At 32.5% G+C, this 26,884-nt stretch overlaps 1 protein-coding gene across 1 annotated transcript in view; it reads left to right on the top strand.

Annotated features, from left to right (window-relative positions):
* LOC127723901 (glucose dehydrogenase [FAD, quinone]-like) overlaps positions 1-22,888 on the top strand; it is a 132,054-nt gene extending 109,166 nt beyond the window's left edge. Inside the window, exons 2-8 of the mRNA XM_052230618.1 lie at positions 11,729-11,875; positions 15,277-15,482; positions 17,477-17,666; positions 18,576-18,704; positions 20,648-20,769; positions 21,339-21,506; positions 22,727-22,888. Of these exons, the coding sequence (XP_052086578.1) occupies positions 11,743-11,875; positions 15,277-15,482; positions 17,477-17,666; positions 18,576-18,704; positions 20,648-20,769; positions 21,339-21,506; positions 22,727-22,888 (1,110 nt within the window). The 5' untranslated portion in view covers positions 11,729-11,742. The remainder of the gene's footprint in view (positions 1-11,728; positions 11,876-15,276; positions 15,483-17,476; positions 17,667-18,575; positions 18,705-20,647; positions 20,770-21,338; positions 21,507-22,726) is intronic.
* Positions 22,889-26,884: the final 3,996 nt, after the last annotated feature.

Below are 26,884 nucleotides of genomic sequence, written 5' to 3'. Positions count from 1 at the left end.
ATTGCGAAAAATGCGACAGGGTTATAATCGCAATAATTTAAAATCGCATTTTGAAAATTTTTTATATGAGTTAAACAGGATTTTTCTCAATATCGCAAAAATTAAAAACGCATTTTAGTTGAAAATGACAAAATCGCAATAATAAATGCACGCAACAATTTCTGAATTTACAGTACTGAAGATGATATTATCAAAATGCTGTACTTTTTGATCGACAATATATTTGTTGAGTCTGGAGGATTGATATTTCAACAGACAGTCGGTATTCCAATGGACACTTGTAGTGCACCCCTACTGGCCGATATGTTTTTGTACTCGCATGAAGCAGAATTCATTCGAAACCTTCTAAAAGACAAAAAGAAAAAGCACATTGCCAAATTCTTTAATTTTACCTTCAGATATATTGATGATGTCCTATCACTGAACAACCCGTATTTCAGCCAGTACTTACATCTTATATATCACAGTGAACTTGAAATTAAGGATACTACTGACACTAGAAGAACTGCTTCATAACTTGATCTTTTCCTCAATATTGACACAGATGGACGACTTCACACTACAATCTATGACAAACGGGACGATTTCAACTTTTCAATGATCAATTTTCTATTTCTTAGCAGTAACATACCCTCTGCCCCATCGTATGGTGTTTACATATCTCAGTTGATACGTTATGCTCGTGCATGTTCACACTATACGGACTTCATATACAGGAGTGTGCTCCTTACGCAGAAACTGCTCCAACAGAGTTATGAGGAGGAAAGATTAAAAATGACACTCCGTAAATTTTATGGACATCATCAGGAATTGGTTGATCTATACGATGTGTCTGTGTCAAAACTAACTAACGACATTTTTACCACGTCTTAGATTGTGGTTTACCATCTACTTCGTCTGATCTTCTAAGTACCGAACATGACCTATTCCCGAATATGACTGTTTTGCTGAGTGTAAAATCGCATTGCTTTTAGACGTGTCTCGGTATTTGTACATCCAACATTCATGTATTTAGTTATGATGTTCCATTTATATTTCTGGTTGGATGTTGTTTTATGTCTTACAAGTTTTATAAATACTACTACAATTAAACATAATCTGATATAGAACCATATTTTTCTGAGATTCTACATTTACCAAATTTGCACAAATATGTTGAAAATGACAATAAAATACAAACAAGCATTGAGAACATACTTAGTTAGTCAGTACATGTATTTGACACACAATCTTTCTATGCTTTTTCACACTTTCACATTTTTTTGTCGTTTGTGATTCTAATTCTATTTTTATTTTCTATATGTATGTAAAAGTAAAGATATTAATCACCTAGCTCATTTATATGATTTTTAGTTTAAAGCAACTATATATACATGTTTTATTTGTTCTTACACAGTTTGATTTAGAAGAAAAACCGACAAGGTTATAAAATACTAATAATACCACCATTACTAACACAATTCTATATTAATATTCTTGTAATGGTTAGAAAATACATCAAATAACACCATTACAAACTTGATTCCAATTTCATATTGTATTTTTAGAAATTTACCTGTGACGTCACTTTTTGTGGCGTTGATACATTCGTGTGACGCACAGTTCATTATTCTATTGTGCTGTTTTTGTGATAGGTAAATGTTCATATTGTTCATAACGATATAATATTGTTATTTATGTGTGCTTCCCAAAGAAGATCTTCTGATGTTGTTGTTGTTTTAGTTGGTTACGGGGATGTTCAAATGAATTAACAACGAATTTGCTCTCGGAGATATAAATCGATCACACATAATTGGTCGATCACACAACCCGGAAGATACTCACAAAAAAAACCCAGAGCAAATCAGTTAACTGAACATCCGAGACAAATTATTGTCAAGCTTAATGACCACTACGTCAAATCATGATTATAACAAGTAACTTAATTGGCGCGAGTATACACCTCCAAAACTCATAACATACACAGAAGCAGCAGCGGAAAGATCAAGAGCAAGGTCTTGATAGCGTTTGATTTTGTCAATTTTATGGACTTCCCCGTTTTGAATTTGCCTTGGAGTTCGGTATTTTTGTTATACCTTTTTTTACAAACACAAACAATCAAATCTCTGGTGACTGCATGTCTTAATAAATAACATGTAACTGTTCATATTTATACAATTGTATATATTTCCATGATAATTATGAGTAAATGCCTATTTGAAAGCATCATCAGATAAAGATACTAGTAATCACATATTCGTCTATAGTGACGGTCAGCAGGGTCATACAAATCATTATCCCTCAATGGCATCAATAATCTGATTTGTCGTGTATATTGCCATTTAATAAAAAAAACAATTTGACAATTTTAAACGTATTTACTACCTTAATATGTGATGATATCAACAAGTGTTACTTGTTTTTTCTTCACTTTTTCTTTTTTTTTCTTCTTCTATTATTTTAAATATGCATATATCTCATTATTGCCAAGGATTTGTAAAATTACCCTCAGACTTGTTAATTACCACGTGAATACTTACCTTGATCAGTTATCTGTCACGTGAATCACGTTAACGTTTGGAATTTACCTCACATGTTTTGCATGACTCCGAAAATCCCTTTTGTCGTAGACACGCGTACTGTTGATAATATTTGTATGTTTTACTATCAATCATGACTTGGAAAAGATATGACATGACACGTCGTATTTTGAATCTATTCAAAATTTTGTAGATGAAAACAAACTCATCATAGACCAGGATCAAAATTTTATATTTACGCCAGACGTAAGTATTATTATTCATCAACAACTATATTTGTGAATACTTATTTCTCCAAACTATTTGGTCCATCAATGTGCATCCTTTGTTTTTGCTTTATGCATATTACATATAGTTATTCAATTTTTGTTCTCAGCAGATGTTTATGTTTTTTATTTATACTATTTTTACCAAATAACTGAATTGATATAGTTGAATCAATTTGGTATGTGGCTGCTTTCAATTTGACCAATTTCAACCAGATGAAACATAACTCATGAATTATACTGTGTGAGAGTTGGCCTATACTCACCAGGCACAAAGATTACTTACAGTCTAACATATATTGATTTTATCTACATTAAGTTATTTATCATTCGTAAAATTGTTTCGCAGGCATTTTCATTATCAATGTTGGTCTATGGGTTGACTCAACAAGATATGTGCCTAAAACCTTCAGAGATGAAACATGCATGCTTAAATGTACAAAGATTAGTTGTTATTAATGTGGACCTTGTTGGTTTATTGATTAGTCATTTTTTTCTTTTTGTTGTACAAAATTCTGCATTTAAATATACAAAGCCTAGCCCCTGACTTCGACATTTGAACGTTTACTGAAACCTGGTTGACCAATAACCAGACATAAGACAAATCAATTAACTCTTAAATTATCAGAACTCCATCCGTCTTGGCAGAGGACCACACAAGGCTGATAATCGTTTATGTAAAAACATTATGTCCATATTCGTCGTCGATCTGATCTTTGAAAGTGCTAATTTGGAAGAAATATGGCTACAGATTAATTTTAAAGATAAAAGGCATAAGTGAACTTCTTATATACCTCCCAATAGTGCAAAAGATTCCTGGGAGATACTTACATATTCTCTTGATATGCGGTCCAATGACAGTACTATTAATAGCATAATGACAACCGACGATTATAACAAAAATAAAAGAAAACACTATAATGAGGAAAATGAAAAATGTTCTTGATTGGTTTACGATTGAAAAAAAATTCTTATTTGTTCAGCTAATTCTTCAATATGCAGACGTCGTATGGGATTTCTAAAATCAGAATTTAATTACTAAACTTTAGACGGGGGCACTAAGCTTACGTTATTTACAAATTGTATGCTAAAATGCAATGGGAAAAAATTATCTGATAGACGATGCAACCATAGATTAATTCTTTGAAAATAAACATAGCCATAATGCCTCATTCAGTGGGAAGTACACATGACCATTAACATGACTAAACAAGACAACGAACTAATATTATACAACTCTATCCGGTTTTTCTTCTGAATATGTTCACTCGGCAACAACAAGACTATTGAACACATTTAATTTAAAGATCAGAAAAAAATTTGAATTTCTATGATTAATAAAAAAAAACAAATTTGGACTCCACAAGGTAAAGTTCCAATTTATTACTATACAATTGAGAATGGAAATATGGAATGTGTCAAAGAGACAACAACCCGACCAAAGAACAGAAAACAGCCCAAGGCCACCAATGGGTCTTCAACACAACGACAAAATCCCGCACCCGGAGGCGGGCTTCAGCTGACCCCTAAACAAAAATGTGTACTAGTTCAGTGAAAATTGACGTCACACTAAACTCCGAAACATATGAACTAAAATAAAAAAAAAAACATACAAGACTAACAAAGGCCAGAGGCTCCTGATTTGGGACAGGCGCAAAAATGCAGCGGTGTTAAACATGTATTGTGAGATCTCAACCCTCCCCTTATACCTCTAGCTAATGTAGAAAAAACAAACACACAGCAATGCGCACAGTTAAACTCAGTTTAAAAGAAGTCTGAGTCCGATGTAGAACAGGAAACAGAAGAAACTAAGCAAAATGACAATGATACATAAATTAACAAAGGACTACTAGCAGTTACTGACATGCCAGATCCAGACCTCATGTAGGTTATCAATTGAATTCTCACATATCCCGTCGTAACTTAGTAGACTCCCTAAACCGTCCGTGGTAATTTACAAAAAGTTTAAACTAAGCTTCTCCTGCTATGAACACATCGTTCATATCAATTAAAATGTCACAATAGGTTAAATAACAGATCTGACGATTTTGTCTGGTTTCTAAAGATCTAAGTTAGCGAAACCATGTCGTTTTCACATGCATTAATTTAAATGACAAAATGCATTTATATTTTCATATTTTAGTATTTATGAATCCATAAATAATATGTTGTCCTATATAAAATCGTAAAGTTGAAGGTGCATTGCGTAAGAAGTGGCTACCATGTAATAAATATGATCATTATATGATGAATCTTTTGTAGACGAAACACGCGTATGGTGTACAAATTTATAAACCTAATATCATTTATGAAGTTTTTGTTATACTGTGACATGTTTACAGGAATAACACTAGGTTAAAATATTTGAAAAGAACGTTGATCATTTTAATGTTTGGTTACATCTTTTTGCTAGTATGGTACACATGTATAAAAGAGTATGTGACTATTTGATAATTGAATATATTTAAAGTAGCAGAGGACACAAAATAAAAAGTGACAGGCTGAAGAAAAAAAAAAGGATGAAAAGAAAACCAACAATCCACAAAACATTACACAAAAAAAAGAATAATTATTTTGACAGAATTCTAAATACAAATAGGATGATTCTATGTGCTCTAGAAGGGTACACAAAACCTTATTCACATGCGCCGCCCGTCGTATAACCTGATTAGAAGCTAGCATCATAGACATAGGATACTATCTGTTATTATTTTGCATACATGTTAATTTTACCCATTTTCGTTGTTTCATTGTATTTTGAAAATGAGATAACAAAAGGAAGGAGATATAAAAAAAAACAGTTGATCATAGTTTACATTAAGACAGAAGACACACAGCTTTCCGGAAAACAAACATACACAGTACAAATAGCAAAAATAACCCTTTTGAAATCATTTGGCTAACTCATATGTTCCGAAAGGATCAACATATGTGCACATAAAAATTCAGGTACCAAAATAAGAATATGACAGTTTTCTTTTCAGTCAGTCGTTGGTTGATATAGTCGAGCTTTTCAGTCAGTCGTTGGTTGATATAGTCGAGCTTTTCAGTCAGTCGTTGGTTGATATAGTCGAGCTTTTCAGTCAGTCGTTGGTTGATATAGTCGAGCTTTTCAGTCAGTCGTTGGTTGATATAGTCGAGCTTTTAGTTAAGTGAATTTATATGGACTTCCCTTTTATGAACTCAACTTGGAGTTTTGTATTTTTGTTATTACAATCATTTTGTATTACACAATCAACAGCTTATGTTTTTGGCTCAACTTGTTCTCCCTTTCTTATTCTATTGAAAGTAAACATTCATCTCGTAAGAGACAATAAAAATTCATCAAATGATAAGACCCGAAATAATTAAATCGAGAAAAGGTTATTTTTAGAAGTTCACAGGACGGAAGGAAAATAATCTTTTCAAGATTTGATAATTTTGATAGTAAATTTTAATAACGGTTATAATTGTATGATTTTACTAAACTTAATTTGAGGTTATACATGTTTTCTGTTTTACAGTTTTTTTTTTGGCTGTAGAATATTTGCCATGTCAGTATCAGAACTGCAACCAAACCTTATGGCCCTACGTCATTTTCACCAAACGACAACTATTTATTTCTTATTCGACGTGCAAATCCGAGCAAAATTTAAAGGGGTAATATTTTCTACGTGTGCATTCCCAAACATATATTTTGCTTAGGCGTAAAAGTGGCGGTCATTTTACTGCGTGCACATTCAGATTCGGTAATTTTGCGAATAAGTAGTCTCCCGAGGGACAATGAGGTAACTCTTTGTTGATTATTCTATTAGTGATTACTATAGTAAAGTATAACAATGTCTCTTTACAAAGTTTGACCTAAAGGGGTGTTTATTTCATTTGAATATATTTTTAAAAAGGAATTGCAAATAATTCGCATGTACATAAAACCCTCATTTTAGGTTTAAAAATTTGCGTTCTCGTCAATCTGATTACAATACAGATCCTCTGTGTCTAAGCTTTACACACACGGATCTGAAAACGATCCGTTCTACTTTCTGTTTTAAAGACCGTTCAAGTACTCTAGTTTTGTCGGATAAGTACACACCTTTACAAATTTTAAGGCTGAACTATCGTTGGCTGATGTAAATATTACGAGAATAGAAAGTAAAACCGAGTGTTATCAGATCCTTGTAAAAATGCTTAAACAAAGGATCTGTTTTTTAATCGGAGTTCGTTATCGTTATCTTGCTAAATTAATTGCATCAACTCTGTCGGTGGTAATTTCGGTTCAAATGTATCCGTTACTAATAAGAAAAGAACAAACAGTTTAACGAGTTGATGCCTATGGAAACGTTCAGCTAAAAGAACGATGCTTCTTGTGCTTTCGATAACACAGCGTTCAAACAGTGTCAGGATCGATCTATATGACTGCGTTGGAGAATATAATTTAATTTGCCAAAATTAAAAATAACCAAGTTTGCAACTGAAGTGTTTGGTCCGATTTTTCTGTTGAAATATACCATTTACTTAATAAGATTATAACTGAGCTGCATTCATGTGCATCATATTTGATTCGTATTTAAAATACTTATTTGCAAATACAACTAGATGCTTGGTATGAAACTTCTGATTTTTATTTTGGATGCAAAATAAAACAACGACAAAAACACCTTAACGGATTCTATAAACATGTGGTAACGTGGTCTTTCCCTATCCGGAAGTAAGAACTTATCTAAATGGGGAAGTCTTATTGGCAGTTTGTGGAAAATACGAAACCATGTCCGATCGTAATAAGGGGATGTTTTAGAGTGCAAGTGACTATTACAAGCACACATTTTGCAATACAAAATATACGCCTGAAGCGTATACAGAACCTTCAAATATGAATGTCTAATTTTACATAACGTCGTGTAAAGCGTATAGTGTTATATATAAATAAGACGATGTGGTATGAGTGCCAATGAGATAACTCTCCATCCAAGGCACAATGTATAAAAAGTTAACAATTATAGGTTAAAGTACGGTCTTCAACACGGAGACTTGGCTCACACTTAACAGCAAGCTATAAAGAGTCATTTTTTATAAAAAAAAAAAATGGAGATATCTATATATTTGAGGTCCAAGTGTAATCGTTTATCCTCCTATACAACTATAATATGAGATTTCTACACTTTTTTTGTCAGAACTACACTGTTCTAAATCCACACTCCAATTAGATTAAAATGGCTTATTCATCTAGTTAGGTCAGAGAAAAATATTTTTATAGTGTTGTATCTCCACTATTTCTCATGTATGTTTGCTGTTAAATATTTTTGATCAAAACTATCTTAGTAGTACTATGTTTAAATGGTTTGCATGGTTCGAACTCAATATATGAGTAATTCTTAGCAAATCCAGCAGTACAGAATTGGGGATATGATATTACAAAGTTAAAAAATCCATGGTCTATCCCGAATGAAAATATTGGGTTAAATTTCTAAAACTATATAAAAATAAGGAGATGTGGTATGATTGCCAATGAGACAAGTATCCACCAAAGTTTAAATGAAGTGGATGTAAGCAATTATAGTCAACGTACGACTTTCAACAATGAGAAACCCCCATACAGTATAGTCGGCTATAAAAGGCCCCGACATGAAAAATATGAAACAATTCAATTGAGAAAACTAATGGCCTAATTTATAACAAAACAATTTACGAAAAAACAAATATGACAGGCATCTCTTCATGCACGTAAATTCGATACCTACATAACTTTGTATGTGTCATTTTAAATAACATTCGTTTAACAATCAATTTTTAAGAAAAACAATATGATGGATAATAGAAATTTATCAATTTGGTTATACTTACACAGGTATGCTGTTTCGTGCACCTTACAAACAAACATAAAATAATCATATGCTAGTTATCTATAATATATATAAATAAGAAGATGTGGTATAAGTGCATATATATATGTTTTCCGATGCATCACTATCAATAACGATTTATTTATGACGGAAAAAACGTATAACTGTTTATCACATGTTAAAAATTCATGCAAGTAATTCTAATCGTTTTAAACACTACAAATACTTAACATTTTCCCTGGGGTTTCACTGCAGGGACAATATCTGTTTAGGCAATTACGGTAGGATTTGCTTTCTTATTTCATTTGATCATTTATTGATCAATGTCTTTTACAGTTTATACATTTATTTTCCGTGTCAGATATTTTTTATGACATATAGGTAAATGTCATATTTAGATAGCTTGCACGAATAATGCTTAAGAATGAAATAGTTATTGTTGCTGTTGACTTTTTGTCTTTTCTTCTCTTTTTTGTGACCTATTAAGGATCATTAATAAATGTAATATATTGAGATTAAATAGGAAATCATGTATGGATTTATTATAAAAAAAACATTAATCAAACTAAAAAGACGTTCTATAATTAATTCCTCAGGATGATCAGAAGAATAAAATATTAATTCATTAAGTATACTTTTAGCATTTTTTATTCATAAGAAAAATTTCCAATTTAGATTAGAATGTCTTTTTTTTTTTATTTGTGATTAGTTTTTTTGGAGGTACACATTACAGTATAAAAAAACTACTCTAAAACTTAGAAAAGGAATGTTGGAATATAAATAAATCTAGAAATTTCAATTGTTAGATATTTAGCTCATTATGTGGTAACAAACTAAGCTCCCAATATTTTAGATTTGGTCCATAATTCTTATAAGGTACTTCAAACAGGGCTTCTCTGCAAACTATGGGATATATATGATGATCATTTATTGAATACTTAAACAATTTAAAGTTAAGTATAGTTTATGATCCTATCTATCCCGTTTGACATAAGAATTAATGAAAAATGCAGATTTAGTTGGGTCATCACATCCATTTCTACTAACAGTCAAAAAAGGATAGGTTGTAGTCCAACTGGAGAAGTGAAAACAGCTGGGTTATGCCATTCAACGAATCAAAGCATGTGGTTCATGCATATTTCCGACTTGACACGATATTCAAGGATTTGTGAGTGCCATCAAGATCTATGTGTGGTAGCGGTAACTTACACGTTAGATATTGATACATATGTTTTTGAGTGGTAATGCTTACATAATCTCCTCAGAACTAGTATAGACGAAATCATAATTTGGTTGATTAACACGAGAGATATATCGCTGACATATCGTACGGCGGATTGTCAAGCTGAATGATAACTATTCAAAAACAAAACTGGAAATTTTAAAATCATTATTTGAATCAAACGATACGTACTATTACAATCTCGTCAAAGTGTAAAAACTAATTTAATCAATATCCATTTAGTTTTTCCTTTATTGTAATTTGTTTCCTTCATCATATTTTGTTATATTGTGACGACATGATGTAAAGGATTATACATCGAGAATGTTCATTTTTGGAATAAAAAATGTATATAGATTTAAATGGTCTTAAGTTTACAGAAAATTAATTATAATCAAATCACCAACAGCAAATGAAGTTTAGTTTGAAACCAATTCTCTACTCTTAATTTCCAACAAAATATTAATTTCTGTTCAGAGGTTTTGTTATATTAAGATATTTCTCCGTCGTTAAATCCAATTTACAATCTAGGTATAATCAGGCATTTTTGTAGAATATGAAGTCATTGAAAATTCAGTCGATTTACAGATTATATCTTATTTGAACGCTCGCGAAGTAAACGTAAAAGATAAAAATGGAATCACCATAATCGTTTCTTGCTATAGAGCATCGTTTCTTGCTACATAGCAAAATGAGTAACTGCACTGGTCATTCCTTATTAAAACCATATTATCTGAGTTACAAATGTAGCTCCACTGATATAAAAAAGTTAAAATGTTTTAATTGATTAAAACATTTTATCTTATTATTTAAAATTGTTTTGGTAAATATAAATCATAAACATTTTATCATTAAAAATTAGGTCAACCTTGCTTACAAATTTGATTGTCACGTCATTAAAGTGAGGTCATAGGAGAAATGGTCAGGTTTTTATTATTTTATTAAACATTTAAGCTTAATCTACATAGAGCATAGGCATCACCTAAAACAATGCTTGGCCATCGAATAGATAAACATAAAACACACAAACTTTGGATAAATCGGTTTTGTTCTATTATTTCTTAGCGTACACAGGTCAAAAGGGCAGGCTTTGCTCAATGTTATTGAATAAACTGTCCTTTACAGAAAAGAGAATGTTTTGAACCAAAACTATGATGTATAATGTGTTATACAAGTAAAAAGATAAATCAATTAATTCTAAAATTCTGAAATTTTATAACATACTTCTTTTGTCTCACATCGTACCTTCCTCTTTGCTTTTCTAATTTCAATCAGGACCCATCATTTGCAATCATTTACAATCAAGATCAATTTAGGCACCCGATCTAACTTACATCACTGTATTTGAAATATCTGCGTGAAATACTTTGCATGATTTACTTATGTGTATGTTCCAGTATATTAAAGTATGAATGGATAACAATTACAGTTTAAATCAACATCTCTCTACTACCGAACTGTAGCTAGTGCTTAACTGCCCTGAAAAGCAAGCAACTTCATTATAATAGATAGCATTATAATGGACTATTAATGAATGACTGAATGTTAGTTCAGAACTTAGGTGATTAACAGCGGATAATTTATAAGATGTAATGGTAATTCCATTTTTCGAACTCTTTTGCTGTTGGTCTTCTTCAATGCACGACGGAATGGCCAATGTTCAAAATGGTACACACAAATAGATAAAAGTAAACAATTTTCATATAACTGCCTGTAATGTAATGTAATGTAAGTACTGGTTAGTCACAGTTAAAGAGGACTAAATATTTGATTCAGAATATAGCCTTCATTAAAGGACGAAAAAGAATGAATGAAATGATGCAGAAATGAATCATTATTTCGTAAAATGCAAAAGCTGATTTTTTTAAATGTGTGAAAACATGAAGAATTCGTGTTTATTTTCAGGGTGAAATTTTATCATGTTCCTTGGGCATTCGCTTCTGAACAGTGTTACAATAATAAATGTCCTGCAAAATGTGTTGCCGCCCGGACCGAAAGACCCACCTGGCGTGTTTAACAGATCATTACGACGGTACTACGATTATATTATAGGTATGTGAACATAAATATATTGAGATGTGTGGTAAAAAAAACCTCATCAAAGATACGAAGCTATAACTTCTGTCCGCCAGACGAGCGTTTCGTCAACAAAAGACTCATCAGTGACTCGAATCATAAAAGGTAAAACGGCAAATAAAGTTGAAGATCATTGAGAATACGAAATATCGAAAGGCTTTGTCAAATACAACTATGGTAATCTATTCCGGAGGTCGAAAAAAGAGTAATGTATGATTGCGAAGTGCCAATTTCAAAGGAATTTTTTTTTATAAAAGTTGTAGGTTTAAGTGACATTTGAAGCCATTTGTCTACACAATTTTCTAAAACATTACAATCAACATCTTTTAATGATAAGTTTATTGTTGATAGCTTGTACCTTTTTCCAATCAGTTGATTATTGAATTTCTGTTAATTCGACACGTGTGACGTGATAAAGACAAAGTCAGAGAGGCCCGAAAAAACAAACAAAAGAAAGATGGATGATATTGGACAACTATAATTCTTTTGCATAAAACTTTATCCAATAATAATTTGTTTCGGCACAATTAGATTTTTTTCGTAAAATGCGAAAATGGCCAGGAAGAAACCTGTTACTGGATAAGACGTCTATCATATCTTTGATTATGTATAAAGAAAATAACAATGGAGATATATATTCTCCTTGGGTAACTCCGATGGTGCATGGAAAGAATTCCGATTTTTCGTTATTATAGATAACTCTTGATTTGATGTTACCATACATATTTCTTATTACTTTATACATTTTGACATTTATGTGGTTGAGATTTTTGTTTATATCGCAGTCAATTTATCCAGATGGTATCAAAGGCCGTTGCAAATCAATGAATGCACTGTAAAGCCTTTTCTTTCGATTTGACATTATGTTTAAAATTAAGTAAAGGATGAATACATAACCAAAAGTCGAGTGGTCAATCTGAAATCAACTCTGATTATGATAAATAAAAAGCTCATCGGTGAATTTAGTTAATCTTTCATATATTACAGAAGTGAACAATTTGTCAAAAAACAGCTCAATAAAGTAATGTCTATAATTTTTGGATCTTGTTGATTCCCTTATTTTTAAAAATCGGATGTATGTTTCCTGTTAGCGACGAATTTGGTATGTGCCCGGACTCAAATATAAAATTTGATAGAAGTACGATAATGTGAATAAATGGGTCTGATATAAATTTGAGGTATTCGTTGAAGATTTTGTCATCACCGCTTGATTTATTATTCTATAACTTCAAGATGAATTTCTGTTATTTCGTCTGCTGTTATAACTGAATTCACTATCTCGTTTCAGCAGTAGTATCGTTTGCTAGATTCCTAGGGTCGTGTATTTTTTCGCTGTCATTAAATTTGAGGTTTTTAAGGAAATCACACACTATTTCGATTGGAATTTGGGGCGATTTCTTTTTTTAGTCTCGACTGAAAATATTCATGATATTTTGATATTCTTCAGAACTTTTAGTTTTCATATCTTTGATGCTTTTTCTCATATAAATTCTAAAGTTATTCAAACTTTTAAAGTTTTCTTCGAAAGTTTGTTGTTGTTGTTGAAAACTCATTTTCTTTTTTTGCTATTCAAGTCATACCTAGGTTTATAATTTTTCGTTGAAGGATTTATCATCTTTCGTGTGTGAGTGTGTGTGGGGGGGGGGGGGGGGGGGGGTTGTTATACCAAATGTGAAAGTAGCAGCTTCCTTACGCAAATCGCCTATTTCGTTAACAATATTAATGTTAATGTTAATAATATTTTGTCTTTTATTGTTTAGAAGGACAAGTTAATGATTCTTCTAATGCAGATAGTTTTTCAGCATCTACTTTAGCTTCAAATGCATCCTTTCTTTCACCGATCCATTTGATTAACTTTTCTTCACTTCCAGATCTGTTGTCAAATGCTACATGTATTTCAAATCATTGATATTTCTAATGGACAGTGTCGAGGACATCGGAAATAGTAATCTTTTTTTGAAATACGGGTGTTCCTTTGAAATAATCCACCACACATTCATTTTTACTTGTTAATTTGCCGTGATATAATTTTTACCCATTCGACCATTCATAATAAACAGATAATTGAATATGTTTATATCAAGTTGCAAGTTGCCAAAAAAGTATAACACAAATACTGAACTAAAAGGCAAATTAAAAAAGAGGAAGTCCATAAAAACTGACAAAATCAAACGCTACCAATCAGCGAAACAAGTTACAAACAACTACCATATTCCTGACTTGGTACAGGCAATTTCCGAAGAAAATAGTGGGTTTAACCTTATTTTATAGCTAGCTTAAACTTCCACGTGTATGACAGTTGTGTATAGTATTATAAACTTTACGGGAACACAACAAATTTTTCTAAAGTAATATAGCAAATAGGTTAAAACCAAAGTTGTTTTTATTTCTATCCTTATTACCTCAAATTTAGGAATATTATGACTTACTAGTTTGCCTTCATCATCTTGCTGTTAATCATTGATCTCATCGATAATATAATTCAGATCTATTTGTATAAAACCCGGACTGGTTGCCATTCGGCTAATAAACATGTTAAAGTCCCCTGCGAAGCATATATATTATCAATCGCTCGAACAAATTAATAGTTTGTTTTCAATTCCACGGAACGAATCGGCTGATCTTTAATGAGTATTTTCTGGCGAAATGTATACATTGCCAACAAAGTCATCAACATCTAGATAATTGAAAGCAGAAGAGAATTTAAACCTATTTGTTATTACTTTTCATAGTTTTTATGTGTTCCCGGTAAGTTTTTTAAAAGCCTTTGATTAAACCTCCGTATCTTCTGTTATTTAATATCCGTATAATTTTCATCTCTTGAATATAAGCTAGAATGAAAATTTCATCGCAATCAACGGTTTTTATGTCTCTTGTAAGCAAATACCATCATATGAATTAATAAGTTCAATAAATTCAGGATATAGTATTCGTCTTTTTATACTGCAAACGTTTAAGGAAAGTATTTTCAAACTAGTTATGTCAATATCGGAGTTCGATCTAAGATTCCCCAAATCGCAACAATATTCAGAATGAGTTAGTTTGTGCTCTTTTATTGGCCTGTTTGTGTTCAAACAACATCATAATGTGGATTCAAATATTCTGCAAAAGACTATTTTCCAAAAAAAATCGGAAATTGTAAAATTAACAAGATGTTGCGTAGTTGAAATTATTTTCTGTTCAGTGACAACTATATACGCATTAGTAATATGGGTATTTCTGTAGTATAAAGGATAAAAAGCAATAATTTAAATCGACGAATTTAACAGTCCCAACTACTTGCAAGTTACCTTTGCAGTTGTCAATCGAAACGCTATAGCCATGGTTCCCGGTAGTATGCACATGACGCATGAAAATGAATTTCTTTTTGATTGAAGTTGGCGGTGGTTCTGCAGGGTCTGTGCTTGCTGCACGTCTGACAGAGGACAAAACATCTGTCTTGCTTTTAGAAGCTGGTGGATCTGATTTGGAAAACGAAGCCACTGTTATACCAGGGGCATCGGGAAATCTATTAAGGACTAAGCAAGACTGGAATTTTCATAGCGTTCCACAGAAATATTCATCTTTTGCTATGGAGAACAAGGTAATTACGATATGTTTATATTAAATTTATATTAACTTTTAACTATTGATTACTTTACCTTTGCCGGGTCCTTTGCATTGTAACAATAAACAGCTTAGAGAGTTGTTAGCAAAATGTCAAAAATTTTAAATTCCCCAGCCTATAAACTAGAAGAATAATTTCAGATAACAGATGGATCTAGTCGAAGTTTTAAGCTCGAGCTATTTGATCCTTAACTGAACATTTTATCTTAAGGATCTGCTTTGTTTGATTATGCATTCAGAATCGAATTCAAAAAGTAATATCAATCATGAGCACACGGGTTTTTTATGCTTTTATGATGCACGAGGTTGTATGTTATTGTTCATACAGACAAAGCCTCCAGGCATAGTATTGTATATGCAAGAATCATTAGTAGGATTTCGTAAAATGAACGTGCAATTTACAGCCATTCAATTAATCCCACCTTTACGCCAACATCATTTATGAAAAACGAGATTTAAGTAAATCACTAATTCGTCCTTTTGTCATTGACTAAGCTGTATTAGGCAAAACCTTCGGCATTTTGACCCTTAATGCTCTTTCGCTTCGTATTTTATTTGATTTTTTAATTTTTTTGATATGAGCGTCACTGATGAGTCTTTTGTAGACGAAACGCACATGTAACGTCTTTGATGAGTTTTTTTTTGGTATTTAAATCCAAAGGACAATGAAAACATTCCTTCTTCCCACTGAATTACTAAACGCTACATGGATCCTTGCAGTGAACGATACATAGCTTGTTCGTCAGAATGTTCGACTTAACATCGTTTGAAAGCTCTAATTTGCATTATTTTAACATTAAAATATTGCCGCAAAAATATGGTGAGGATTGGTATAATTGTCATTGTGTCAATCAGGTGTGGATGTTTTATATATCTAAAGATCTACTATATAATGGTAAATGATAATCGATCAAGTCTGACTTGCAATATATTACTTATATTGAAACTATTGATTTTTCTACGCTCTACATCACAATTCCCGATTCAAAATAGAATGATCTTTAAACAGTCTGGTTATTCAGAAAAAAAATGGGACTCGTAGAAACCAATGCTTGGTAATTAAGGGAGTGCAAAATCTTCCTTTGTTAAGATCCAAGCCGCATTCAACAACAAATTCACAGAAGATGATATCATCAAAATGCTGGCCTTTCTAATATACAACATATCTGTTGTATTTCGTGAATATATATTTAAGTTTGTATTGTACAGGTTGTAATGGATACTAATTGTGCAATCCTTCAGACTTATTTTTATACTTATATGACGCACAATTCATACCAAGCCTTCTCAAAGAAAAAAGTAGAGGTATCTTGTTAAGTTCTTTTCATCAACCTTTATGTATATTGATGCTGTTCTGCTTTTTAACATCCATCATTTCAGCGAGTGCTTGCATCTATAATATCACAGTGCCCTCGAAATAAAGTATACTTTAGGCACTAGTAACGATTTTTAATGTTTTCTTGTTTTGTCACAGACGGACGACTCCACATCAGGATCTATGACAAACGTGACGATTTCAGCTTTCTGACTGTCAACTCAACTCCCCTTTTCCTAGTAGTAAAATACCCTCCGTGCCATCGTATAGGGTTAATAATATGTCAATTGAACGTTGAGCTCGTGAATGTGCACATTATACATACTTCATAAACACAGATGTGATCATAACATAAAAAATCTCTTTTAGTAGGATAAGCATCCGGTCTAGCTCGGTTGGTAGTGCATGCAATTCCCTCAGGTTAAGCTTTAAACTTTGATTTGTATTTGCTCAAATGATTTTCGAACATCGGCAGACTTGTTTTTCCTCTAACTTATAAAGAAGAACAACTGAAATAGACGCTTGATAAGTTTTACGGCCAAAAAAACAAATTGGTTGACCCATACATTTTTTTGTTTTATTACATATCTTAACGTTTCATGCTCATTAAACTAACTTCAATGGTACACTCTTTATATATATATCAAATTTGACAGCAAATATATTTGGCTAGTGGTAAGATGTTAGGAGGATGCGGGAGTATGAATAGTATGGTTGTGATCAGAGGTAGTCGCCATGATTATGATGAGTGGGCAAAACAAGGATGTAAGGGTTGGAGCTACAAGGAAGTTTTACCCTACTTCAAAAAGATGGAAACAATGAAAATACCGGCACTATCGGGTTCACGTAAGTACGATAACTGGGTGTATATACACTTTTGAAAAAGCACCGTCTGAATTATACAGCATTTCAAGTCACAAGGACAAAAATCAAACTTCGGATGAACCACGGTAATATGTAACACGTACATAGACACATAAGGGATGCAGACAATAAATCGCGTGCACGTATCATAAACAGTCATGTGCTTGCTAACGGGCAAACATGAATAAAAACTTCACCCTACAATTTAACTGCAGAGGTGGACATACACATTGTTTTATGTTTTTTTTTCAATATTCACGTAAATTGTATACTGTTTGTATAAATTCCAAAACAAAATAGTGAAATTTTTAATTAACTAGAAGAGTAAAAGAGGGACGAAAGATACCAGAGGGACAGTCAAACTCATAGATCGAAAACAAACTGACAACGTCATGGCCAAAAATAAAAAGACAAACAGACAAATAATAGTACAGATGACACAACATAGAAAACTAAAGACTAAGCAACACGAACCCCACTAAAAACTGGGGGTGATCTCAGGTGCTCCGGAAGGGTAAGCAGATCCTGCTCTACATGTGGCACCCTTATTTTATGGTGCCGTTTACGGTCTCTTATTTCATTTCGACTCGGGAAACATTTAGGCAAATTATTTTAAAATGTTAACGGTAATTAAAAGACATATTTTGTCAGTTACCGGGCTAAAATAGCAGGACCAAACATTACTCTATAGACATGAATCATTTAAGGTAAAATATGTATTGCCTACTTCATATTATAAACGATTTTCTATAAAAGTAATGTTTAATGGCTAAGCCAATTGAACTTTGGAATGTGTTTTTGAGAGGTAATATACTTCCTTTGTGGGCATATGTTTTTATGAACGATGTTATAAAATATTTTTAGTCATAAAGCATGTAATTATACTTTCAGCTTATAGAGGCACAAAAGGAAAAATAGTTGTGACACCTAAGTCTAGCACAACTTTAGAATTTTTCAATCGGAAAGCTGCTTCGGAAATTGGTTACCGTTCTGTTGATTGCAATGGATACAGCCAAATAGGTACAATTACCACTAGTGTCAATGGCAAGGTGTTTACTGTCAATATATTGTTCTTATTAAAACAACATCTATCTTGAAAAGAACTTCAAAAATTTCCTTTTTTTTCATCAAAATGTTTAAGATCTCAATAAAACAGTACTATTCCTTAGTAGAATGTGCAAAATTACAAGCCTTAATGCCATTATTAAAGAGAAAGTTGTCTTATCTTCTTGTTAACTACTTCAAAGAATATGTTTTACATACACCTATTTCCGAATTCATGCATTCTTGAATACTACATATCGTCTGCTAATTTCATACAAATGTATATTATGATTAATAGAAGGCATGGTCAAATTATAATATTGCCTTATAAGTCATTCAAAAACTATTTAGTACCATTTCATTGAGGCTATTTATTAATTCCAAGTAAATATTAATATGGCATGCTACAAATTTAAAAAAAGTTAACTATGATGTCAAATTTATAAGAAGAATAACCTGGATTACAGAAAGCAACTGCAGATTTTATAAACTACGATTTGTCGTACCAGAGATATATAAGTATATCTTCATAAATATGTTTAGAATTTCCACATGACATAGAACAACAACAACAAAAACAGCACTACGGGGCTATTTCGTGGCGGTAAATTTTTATCGGTGGAGGAAGCAGGAGTACCATGAGAGAACCTCAGACCTTCGGTAGGAAAAATGACAATCCAAGTCAAATAAGATATGAGTCGAGCGCACCTACCATTTGCGGAATCCAAATTCGTTCGTAACCTCAGTGTTGACAGGCTATTGACACACTACTTAGACCAATCGGCCACCGAAGCCTAAAACAAAACGATATACACATAATACAAAGTATGGTGGAGGTGAGTTAACAATATATCATATTCACCTCTGTCAATCGAATGTCCTCTATTATTCGCGTTGTTATCAAGTTCCAAAACTATTTACTTAGCAAAACATTGTAACCATTGTGTTAAGCTTATTTCAGGCGTATAACAAAAACAGAAAAACAAGACTTTTCTTAAATAATAAGCAAGTAATCATTAGTATTATATCAAGATCATGTAGTAATAGATTACGATGACGATAGTATATCGAGGTTAAAATCCCGAAAAATTTATAAGAGACCCCGCACGTGGCAGGTGCGTTCGTATCCAATCTTAAATCTTAATTGACTAGAATTGCAAGTTTTCCTGCCGAAGGTCAGTTGTTCTGTGGCCAATAAAAACTGGCCTCTACAAAAACCAATAGTGCTTAAAATAGAATATCAATGTAACTAACACATACTGAGGGAATTGCATGGACACTAAAAGGAGCCATAACTGGTGCGTCGACAAAGTAAGCGTGTCCCGATATGCGTGCATCACCGGCTACGAAAATCCACATCCCGTCAACATGTTATAATCGGAAATAGGACACACACGGTAACATTACAGATCAAACGACAATAATATCTACAGATCTAAGATAACAAAACATGTCACTAGTGAGTTGAGACACCAAAACTGTCATATCGTTTAGATCAACACATTTGTAACAGTAACCGTAAAATGTATGTTCCTTTTTACCTATATTTCCTTTCTAAAATCAGGAGAATATTTGAATTTTCATATATTAAAAGTAGTAGAGTAAAACATTAATTTCCATTGCTTACGGAACATGAGGAAATATGAATAGTTGTTCACCCGAGAAATTTCACATTTCCCGAGGGCATATCCAATCATATCTCGCGTTGACAAGGGAAATAAATGTATAGTCTCCCTCTGTTCTTGTTTAACAAAAAAAAATGTACACATACTCATCTGTCATATATAAATGTTTACCCTTAAACTGCGTTAATTAAGCCTATCAATATATATCATTTAATATATAAAAGTTAATACACATTGTATTCACCTTTTGCTGCATATAAAGGTGTGCAATACACGTATGTTCACCATTTTTAGGATACTGTCCAAATCAGGCAAATATAAAAAACGGTGAACGTTGTAGTTCAACTACATGCTACCTTAGACCTGTTATGTACCGACGTAATTTACAAATCAGTTTAAACAGCTATGTTACAAAGGTAGGTAGAACTAGTAATAGATATTTGTGTAAGAAATCAGGCGAAAAATACCAAAGGGACATTTGAACATATAAGTCGAAAATAAACTGACAACGCCATGGCAGAAAAAAAGGAAAAGACAAAAAGACAAACAACACTATACAAATCACAACAAAGAAAACTAAAGACTGAGCAACACAAACCCTACCAAAACCGGGGGTGATCTCAGGTGCTCCGAAAGGGTAAGCAGATCCTGCTCCCTATGTGGCGACCGTTGTGTAGGAAATGAATGTATCGTAATTAGGCTTATTTATACATTATAATATGCTTAGACATAAGTGCTTACAGGTATTTTTCAATGATCATTTGCACATTAGAATGATCTACTGTTTTTTTATGACATTTAAAATTGGTCAATTAACAGTGTACATTTAACTAAGAAAGACAAATTTAGAAACGAAATTATAGAAATAACTTTCTAAGTTTATTATTTTAGCATAAATGTATATTATTTAGACACGAACAAACTATGTTTTACTTCTCCACAAATTTGAGCATTTTACTTTTATTAATGTTCTATTGGATTGTAGGTACTTATTCGTGGAAAACGCGCTATTGGGGTACAATTTGTGAAGGGAGGGCGAATATATAACGTTTATGCTCGTAAAGAAGTCATCATGTCTGCAGGAGCATTCGGTTCACCACATATATTACTTCTGTCTGGTGTTGGGCCAAAAATGCATCTTCGAAAGTTCAAGGTAAGTATTTTCTATTTTAATTCATCTTTTTCAATGTATAAGATTTTTTTTTTCAAAATAAGCTATCGATCTATCGAAATAAAAACGGTACTATGTAGTGACATATTTTTAATAATAATCATTGAAATACTTACGGTTTATTCGACATGTTTTCGCGGTCTTAGATACTTAGATACCAGGGAAGTCGTCTGATCTGTTATTTAGCGATTTTGTCCTATTCTAGATTGTGAAATTGTGACCGAGTGTTGAAACGCAGCATGGTTAATTCATTGATACCAGGAGACGCCGCGTATCCTGTCGACACACCGGTTTCTCTGTTTTTGAAGTTCATGCGATTCCCTCAGTTTCTTTTTGTTACCTACGTTTTTATCCTTTCAATCGATTAATGAGATATGAACATCAGTAAACTATTCTTGCCTTAATTTAGTCGGGAAATCAATACAGTCATGTAAATATCACATGGGTCAATCTCGCACTAACAGTAATGGAAAATAGTTATAAAGAAAAGGATCCGTCTGAATGAATCTCATCTTCAGGAAACAAAAAAATTATCTGTTGGTGAGATGATGAAAAATTGCCAACGAAGCTCTCCAGTCAGGATTTTTTGTGTAAATCACAAATAATTTACAAGAGAGGCGAAAGATACCAAAGGGACATTCAAACTCATAAGTCGAAAATAAACTGACAACGCCATTGCTAAAAATGAAAAAGACAAATAAACAAACAGACAAACAGCAGTACACAAAACACAACATAGAAAACTAAAGACTCATCAACACGAACCCCAACAAAAACTAGTAATATTAAAAATGATTACGTATTCATCGTATTGGTTTCATTGAATCATAATCCTGATTAAAGATGACTATGTCTAGCCGAATCTTTTTCGACGTTACGAAACACAATATGGAATATTCAAAAGAGATAAGTGATACATTCGTACGGAATTGCTATGGAAGTCTTTTTGGAAGAGTTTATTAATATTGATCTAACCCTTAAAGTCAATCAAAGGACTAATACACTAGATTGTAATTTGAATGCGAACGTAACTGAGTAAATTAAAGACACAATTGTATTGAATCAAATGCATTATGAACATGATGAAGGGACTGTATTTTTCACAAGCAATAGAGAGGTGAATAATCAATCAGGTTAATCCTAATTAGTCAATTTATAAAGCTATATTTGATTTTATTAACATTCTATTTGTTTATAAATAGATTCCAGTGCATGCTGATCTGCCCGTTGGAAACAACTTACAAAATCACCCCATCCTTGTAATGCCTTATTCAATCAATACGACGCTGAATATCAACGTGAAAAAATTGACGGATCCTGAGACTGTTTTAGACTATATACTTCACAGGAAAGGTATATATTAAGTAATATGAGAACAAACATTGAGGAAATTAAAACATTTTATGAATATTTTGAGATATGGTATGAATCCAAAAGATAAAAAAAAATCCTAATGAGGCTGCAATCCACCAGTGACCAAAAGGACAAGGTGGTAAACAACTCTTCAGTATGGTGCAGCCTTCTTGAATGAGCAATGTTTTTATGATGCTTTAACAAAATGTTAAGCACTGGCCTAGTGTATGCTAAAATAAAAATATACAAAAACAAATATGGCAGACGGAAACCAACGCAATTCAGTTATTACAGGTCCCGGACTTGGGACAATCACATAAAACATGTGGCAGTGTTAAACATGGTTGTCAGCGGTCAGCTCTCCGTAAAACACGGGACAGTGGTGTAACAGCACAATATAAAAACAAAACGTATAAATTAGTTGGAAAAGGCTACACTCAACGGCACGAAGCACAATAAAAAATAATACGAGGACAAAATACAAAACGAACCGATCGGAGAATACACGACCCTTTAAGAAACTCATTTTATGCTTATTGTTCCCGTCCCCCTTTCCCCGAATGTGACCTACCCAATTATACTTATTATCGAGTTTGTACTAACATGAGCAACACGAAGGGTGCCACATGTGGAGCAGGATCTGTTTACCCTTCCGGAGCATCTAAGATAACCCCCAGTTTTTAGTGGAGTTCGTGTTGCTCAGTCTTTAGTTTTCTATGTTGTGTTTTGTGTACTGTTGTTTGGTCTTTGTCTTTTTCTTTTTTAGCCATTGCGTTGCCGGTCTATTTTTTCACTTATGTGTTTGAAATTCCCTTTGGTATCTTTCGCCTCTCTTTTATTGCATGCATGCTCTAGTGAAAAGGTCAACGAACAATTAAAAATTGTAATCTATATATAACTAAATTATACTTCAATTTAAATATATATCTACCCAAATTATTTCATAACTGCAATTTAATCACACTTCTGTGATGACAGTTTCAGCTTCTTAAGAATAAGAAACCTTTTTAATTAAAGTTCAAAATGATAGGTAAGTGAATGTTATCTGGGAACTTAAAGAACCATACAAATGTATTGTTTATTACCTTATAACTAACATGAAATCAACAAACAAATTTCAAAACAGTTGCTAGGAAATCGTCAAAATGAAAGGTGCATGAGTGAATCTAGTTAATCTACAGTATTAATAGCTGGTTAACGCTTAGGTTGTGAGTTGATTCCTGTACGTAGCAGGTGCGTTTGACTCCAATCTTAATTGACTAGAACCGCTAGTTTTTCTGCCAAAGTTAGGTAATTCTCCGGGACCTTCGGCTTTCTCAAACAATAAAAACTGGCCTCCACGATATAGCATACACTCTTTTTCCATTACAAATTGGATAGAAATATTTCTATCAACTCTTAAAAAACTACTGAATAATTAATTAAAATTATATCTGCCAGCAAATTTATAATTCTATTTGCAAATGGTCGATGCATCAATAATAAACAAACAAGGTTTCCTCAGCAAACATTTCTTCTACCATACTGTTCACAATATTACAACAGAACAAACACAATATAGAAAACTTATTTGTGTACAAACGTCCTCTCTTAGTGTGTAACGTATGGGTACCATCAAAGTAATCAATAGCTTTGAGCAAAAACGAAAGTATGATTAGGCCATTTTTTGCTTGCCCTTTGAATTCGAAAAAAAAAGAAAGTGTTATAAATGTACCAAATAAAAATCTTACTATGTTGATACGACATAAGTATTTATATATTAAAATTTTGTATTATATATTTTCACCATTACTTTAAACTTTTTACATTTAGCGAAAGACCGCGAAAACTGTCAAAATAGCCTCATTTTGTCAATAATATTTAGATATGAGCAACAGCTTTACCCCAAAACAAATTTGCTTCATAATAGAGTTTACAAAGATTTTAATGCGTGTACAATATATTTTAAGGTAAAGCTGTTGCTCATACATATTTTCGATGTCTTTATGACATCATAGTAACATCACAAGAGACCCTTTCTGTACTTACGTGTCCATATTAAGTCAATCTGTTATTTATCAATACAAGTACTAATAACATAATGTTGAAAGGCTTAAATAAGTTTACAATTTTTGCAATCTCATGGCAAACTAATGCCTCTTATTATACCGCATACGTACTTTGTCGCTAGTTCAAAAAGAACACTATGCTTCAAAATTGTGTTTTTTTCAAATTCGGAGAGAGGCAAAAGAACGGCAAAAAAAAAAACGAAAAACGATGCAAAAAAACAAACAACAATTTACAACAATCTACATATAAAACTAACAATAAGCAACATGAACCCCACCGAAAACCCGGAGTTTTAATAGGTGCTCGGCAATAATAAGCATTTCGGCTCAAAATGGGGCACCCGCCGTGTTGCTGATAGTAGGTGAAAAATACGTTGGGAAGTCTCATTCGGTAATGTCATAATTCGGCAGAATGCCTACGACAAGTGATACATATCCGTGACACAGATATTTCACAGCGATAAACCAACTCATGATGGCGCCCATAAGATTTAGAAGGGAATATTTCAACTTGACCACTTAAAATCTTTGGTTTAGTATACGGGGTATAATATAGGGGTTGTGTTATCATGGAAAACCTCATAAAAGATATCAGGCTTATAATTTGGTACGAGAGAGATCATTTTGTCTACAATTGACTCATCTTGGCGCTTTGATGAAAATAGTATGAGTGTTCCTAATCTATGCTTGATATGAATGTATGCAATACCCCAGTTGTTAATTAAATATTACTAATTCTATGTCCAGAAAAATATTAATTCAAAATTACAAAAAACGAATTTCTGTTAAATGGTCTCAGAGCAGTTGTGTACACAAGGCGTTGTTCCAATACTCCAACTAATGGTCAAAGTCCCTTTAAATCCTTAAAATTGTTAAATCAAATTGGCGGTCTTATATGACCAACTAATCATGATGCCAAACAAAAGTACTACGTATGAGAGCTTTCCGTGAAATTGTCTAAGAGGAGTTCCGTTCACAAGGTGCTCTGTCACAATACTCCAAACCATTTCACCCGTAAAATTAGTCAATATAACATGATCAACGTCGCATTATAGCAAACAATCTCACCAGGTATGAGAGCTCTTTTTAACATGGACTGGAGTTTCATTCACAAGGTGGCATTGTTTCAATACTAGAACAAATGATCAAAACCAAATTAATCCCGTAAAAATAATCAAATCAAGATCATTACCATATATCCCGCTGCGCAACGGGCGGGTACACAAATCAAACATTGATTAATATTGATGATACCCTATAGGTCCCCAGGAAGATATACTCATTTGAGGATTATATTTTCGTTGCTTTGCATTTAAAACGGGGAAGATATAGCAACTTTATTCGGCCGCTACAATAGCATTTACTACTTGGACGATTACGGCTGGTGTCTTTCATTTTTTTACATTTTATATGTATATACACGTAATCTCATTTATTACTCAGAGGTATTTGTTCTGAAGCTATAAAACTCGATAAAAAATAACTGAAAAATCTTAAAATTCACCGTATGACGGAATCATTTGTTTGTAAAGATATCGGAACCCCCATTTAAGTTGGAGACAAATTTTGTATTTTTGAAAAAAATAAATGGTTCTTTTAAATTAAAGGATTTAATAATTATCTGCATGAGAAACTAATTTGGTTGATTGTAATGCATATGTGTATTAGTTATATATTTATGTCATATACGGATTCATGTTACTAATCATGATAAACCAGTATTACTGTTTCAGTTTATTGAGAAGGAAAGGGTGGCTGTTGATTTACATACAATGACAATGTAATGAACAACGCATTTGCATAAATATATACTACCCTTTGTTGATTTAGAACTGATTTTAATCTGAATGACAACAAGTCATGCTTTATCATTCAAATAGCTCGTTATTTAACATCTGAAACATACACGACCGATAAGGAATGACTGTAATATTTTTTCTGTCTATGAAGAAATAACAT

This window comes from Mytilus californianus, unplaced genomic scaffold (genome assembly GCF_021869535.1).
Source record: "Mytilus californianus isolate M0D057914Y unplaced genomic scaffold, xbMytCali1.0.p SCAF_13, whole genome shotgun sequence".
NCBI classification, from domain to species: domain Eukaryota; kingdom Metazoa; phylum Mollusca; class Bivalvia; order Mytilida; family Mytilidae; genus Mytilus; species Mytilus californianus.
This window is presented reverse-complemented; position numbering and strand designations above follow the sequence as displayed.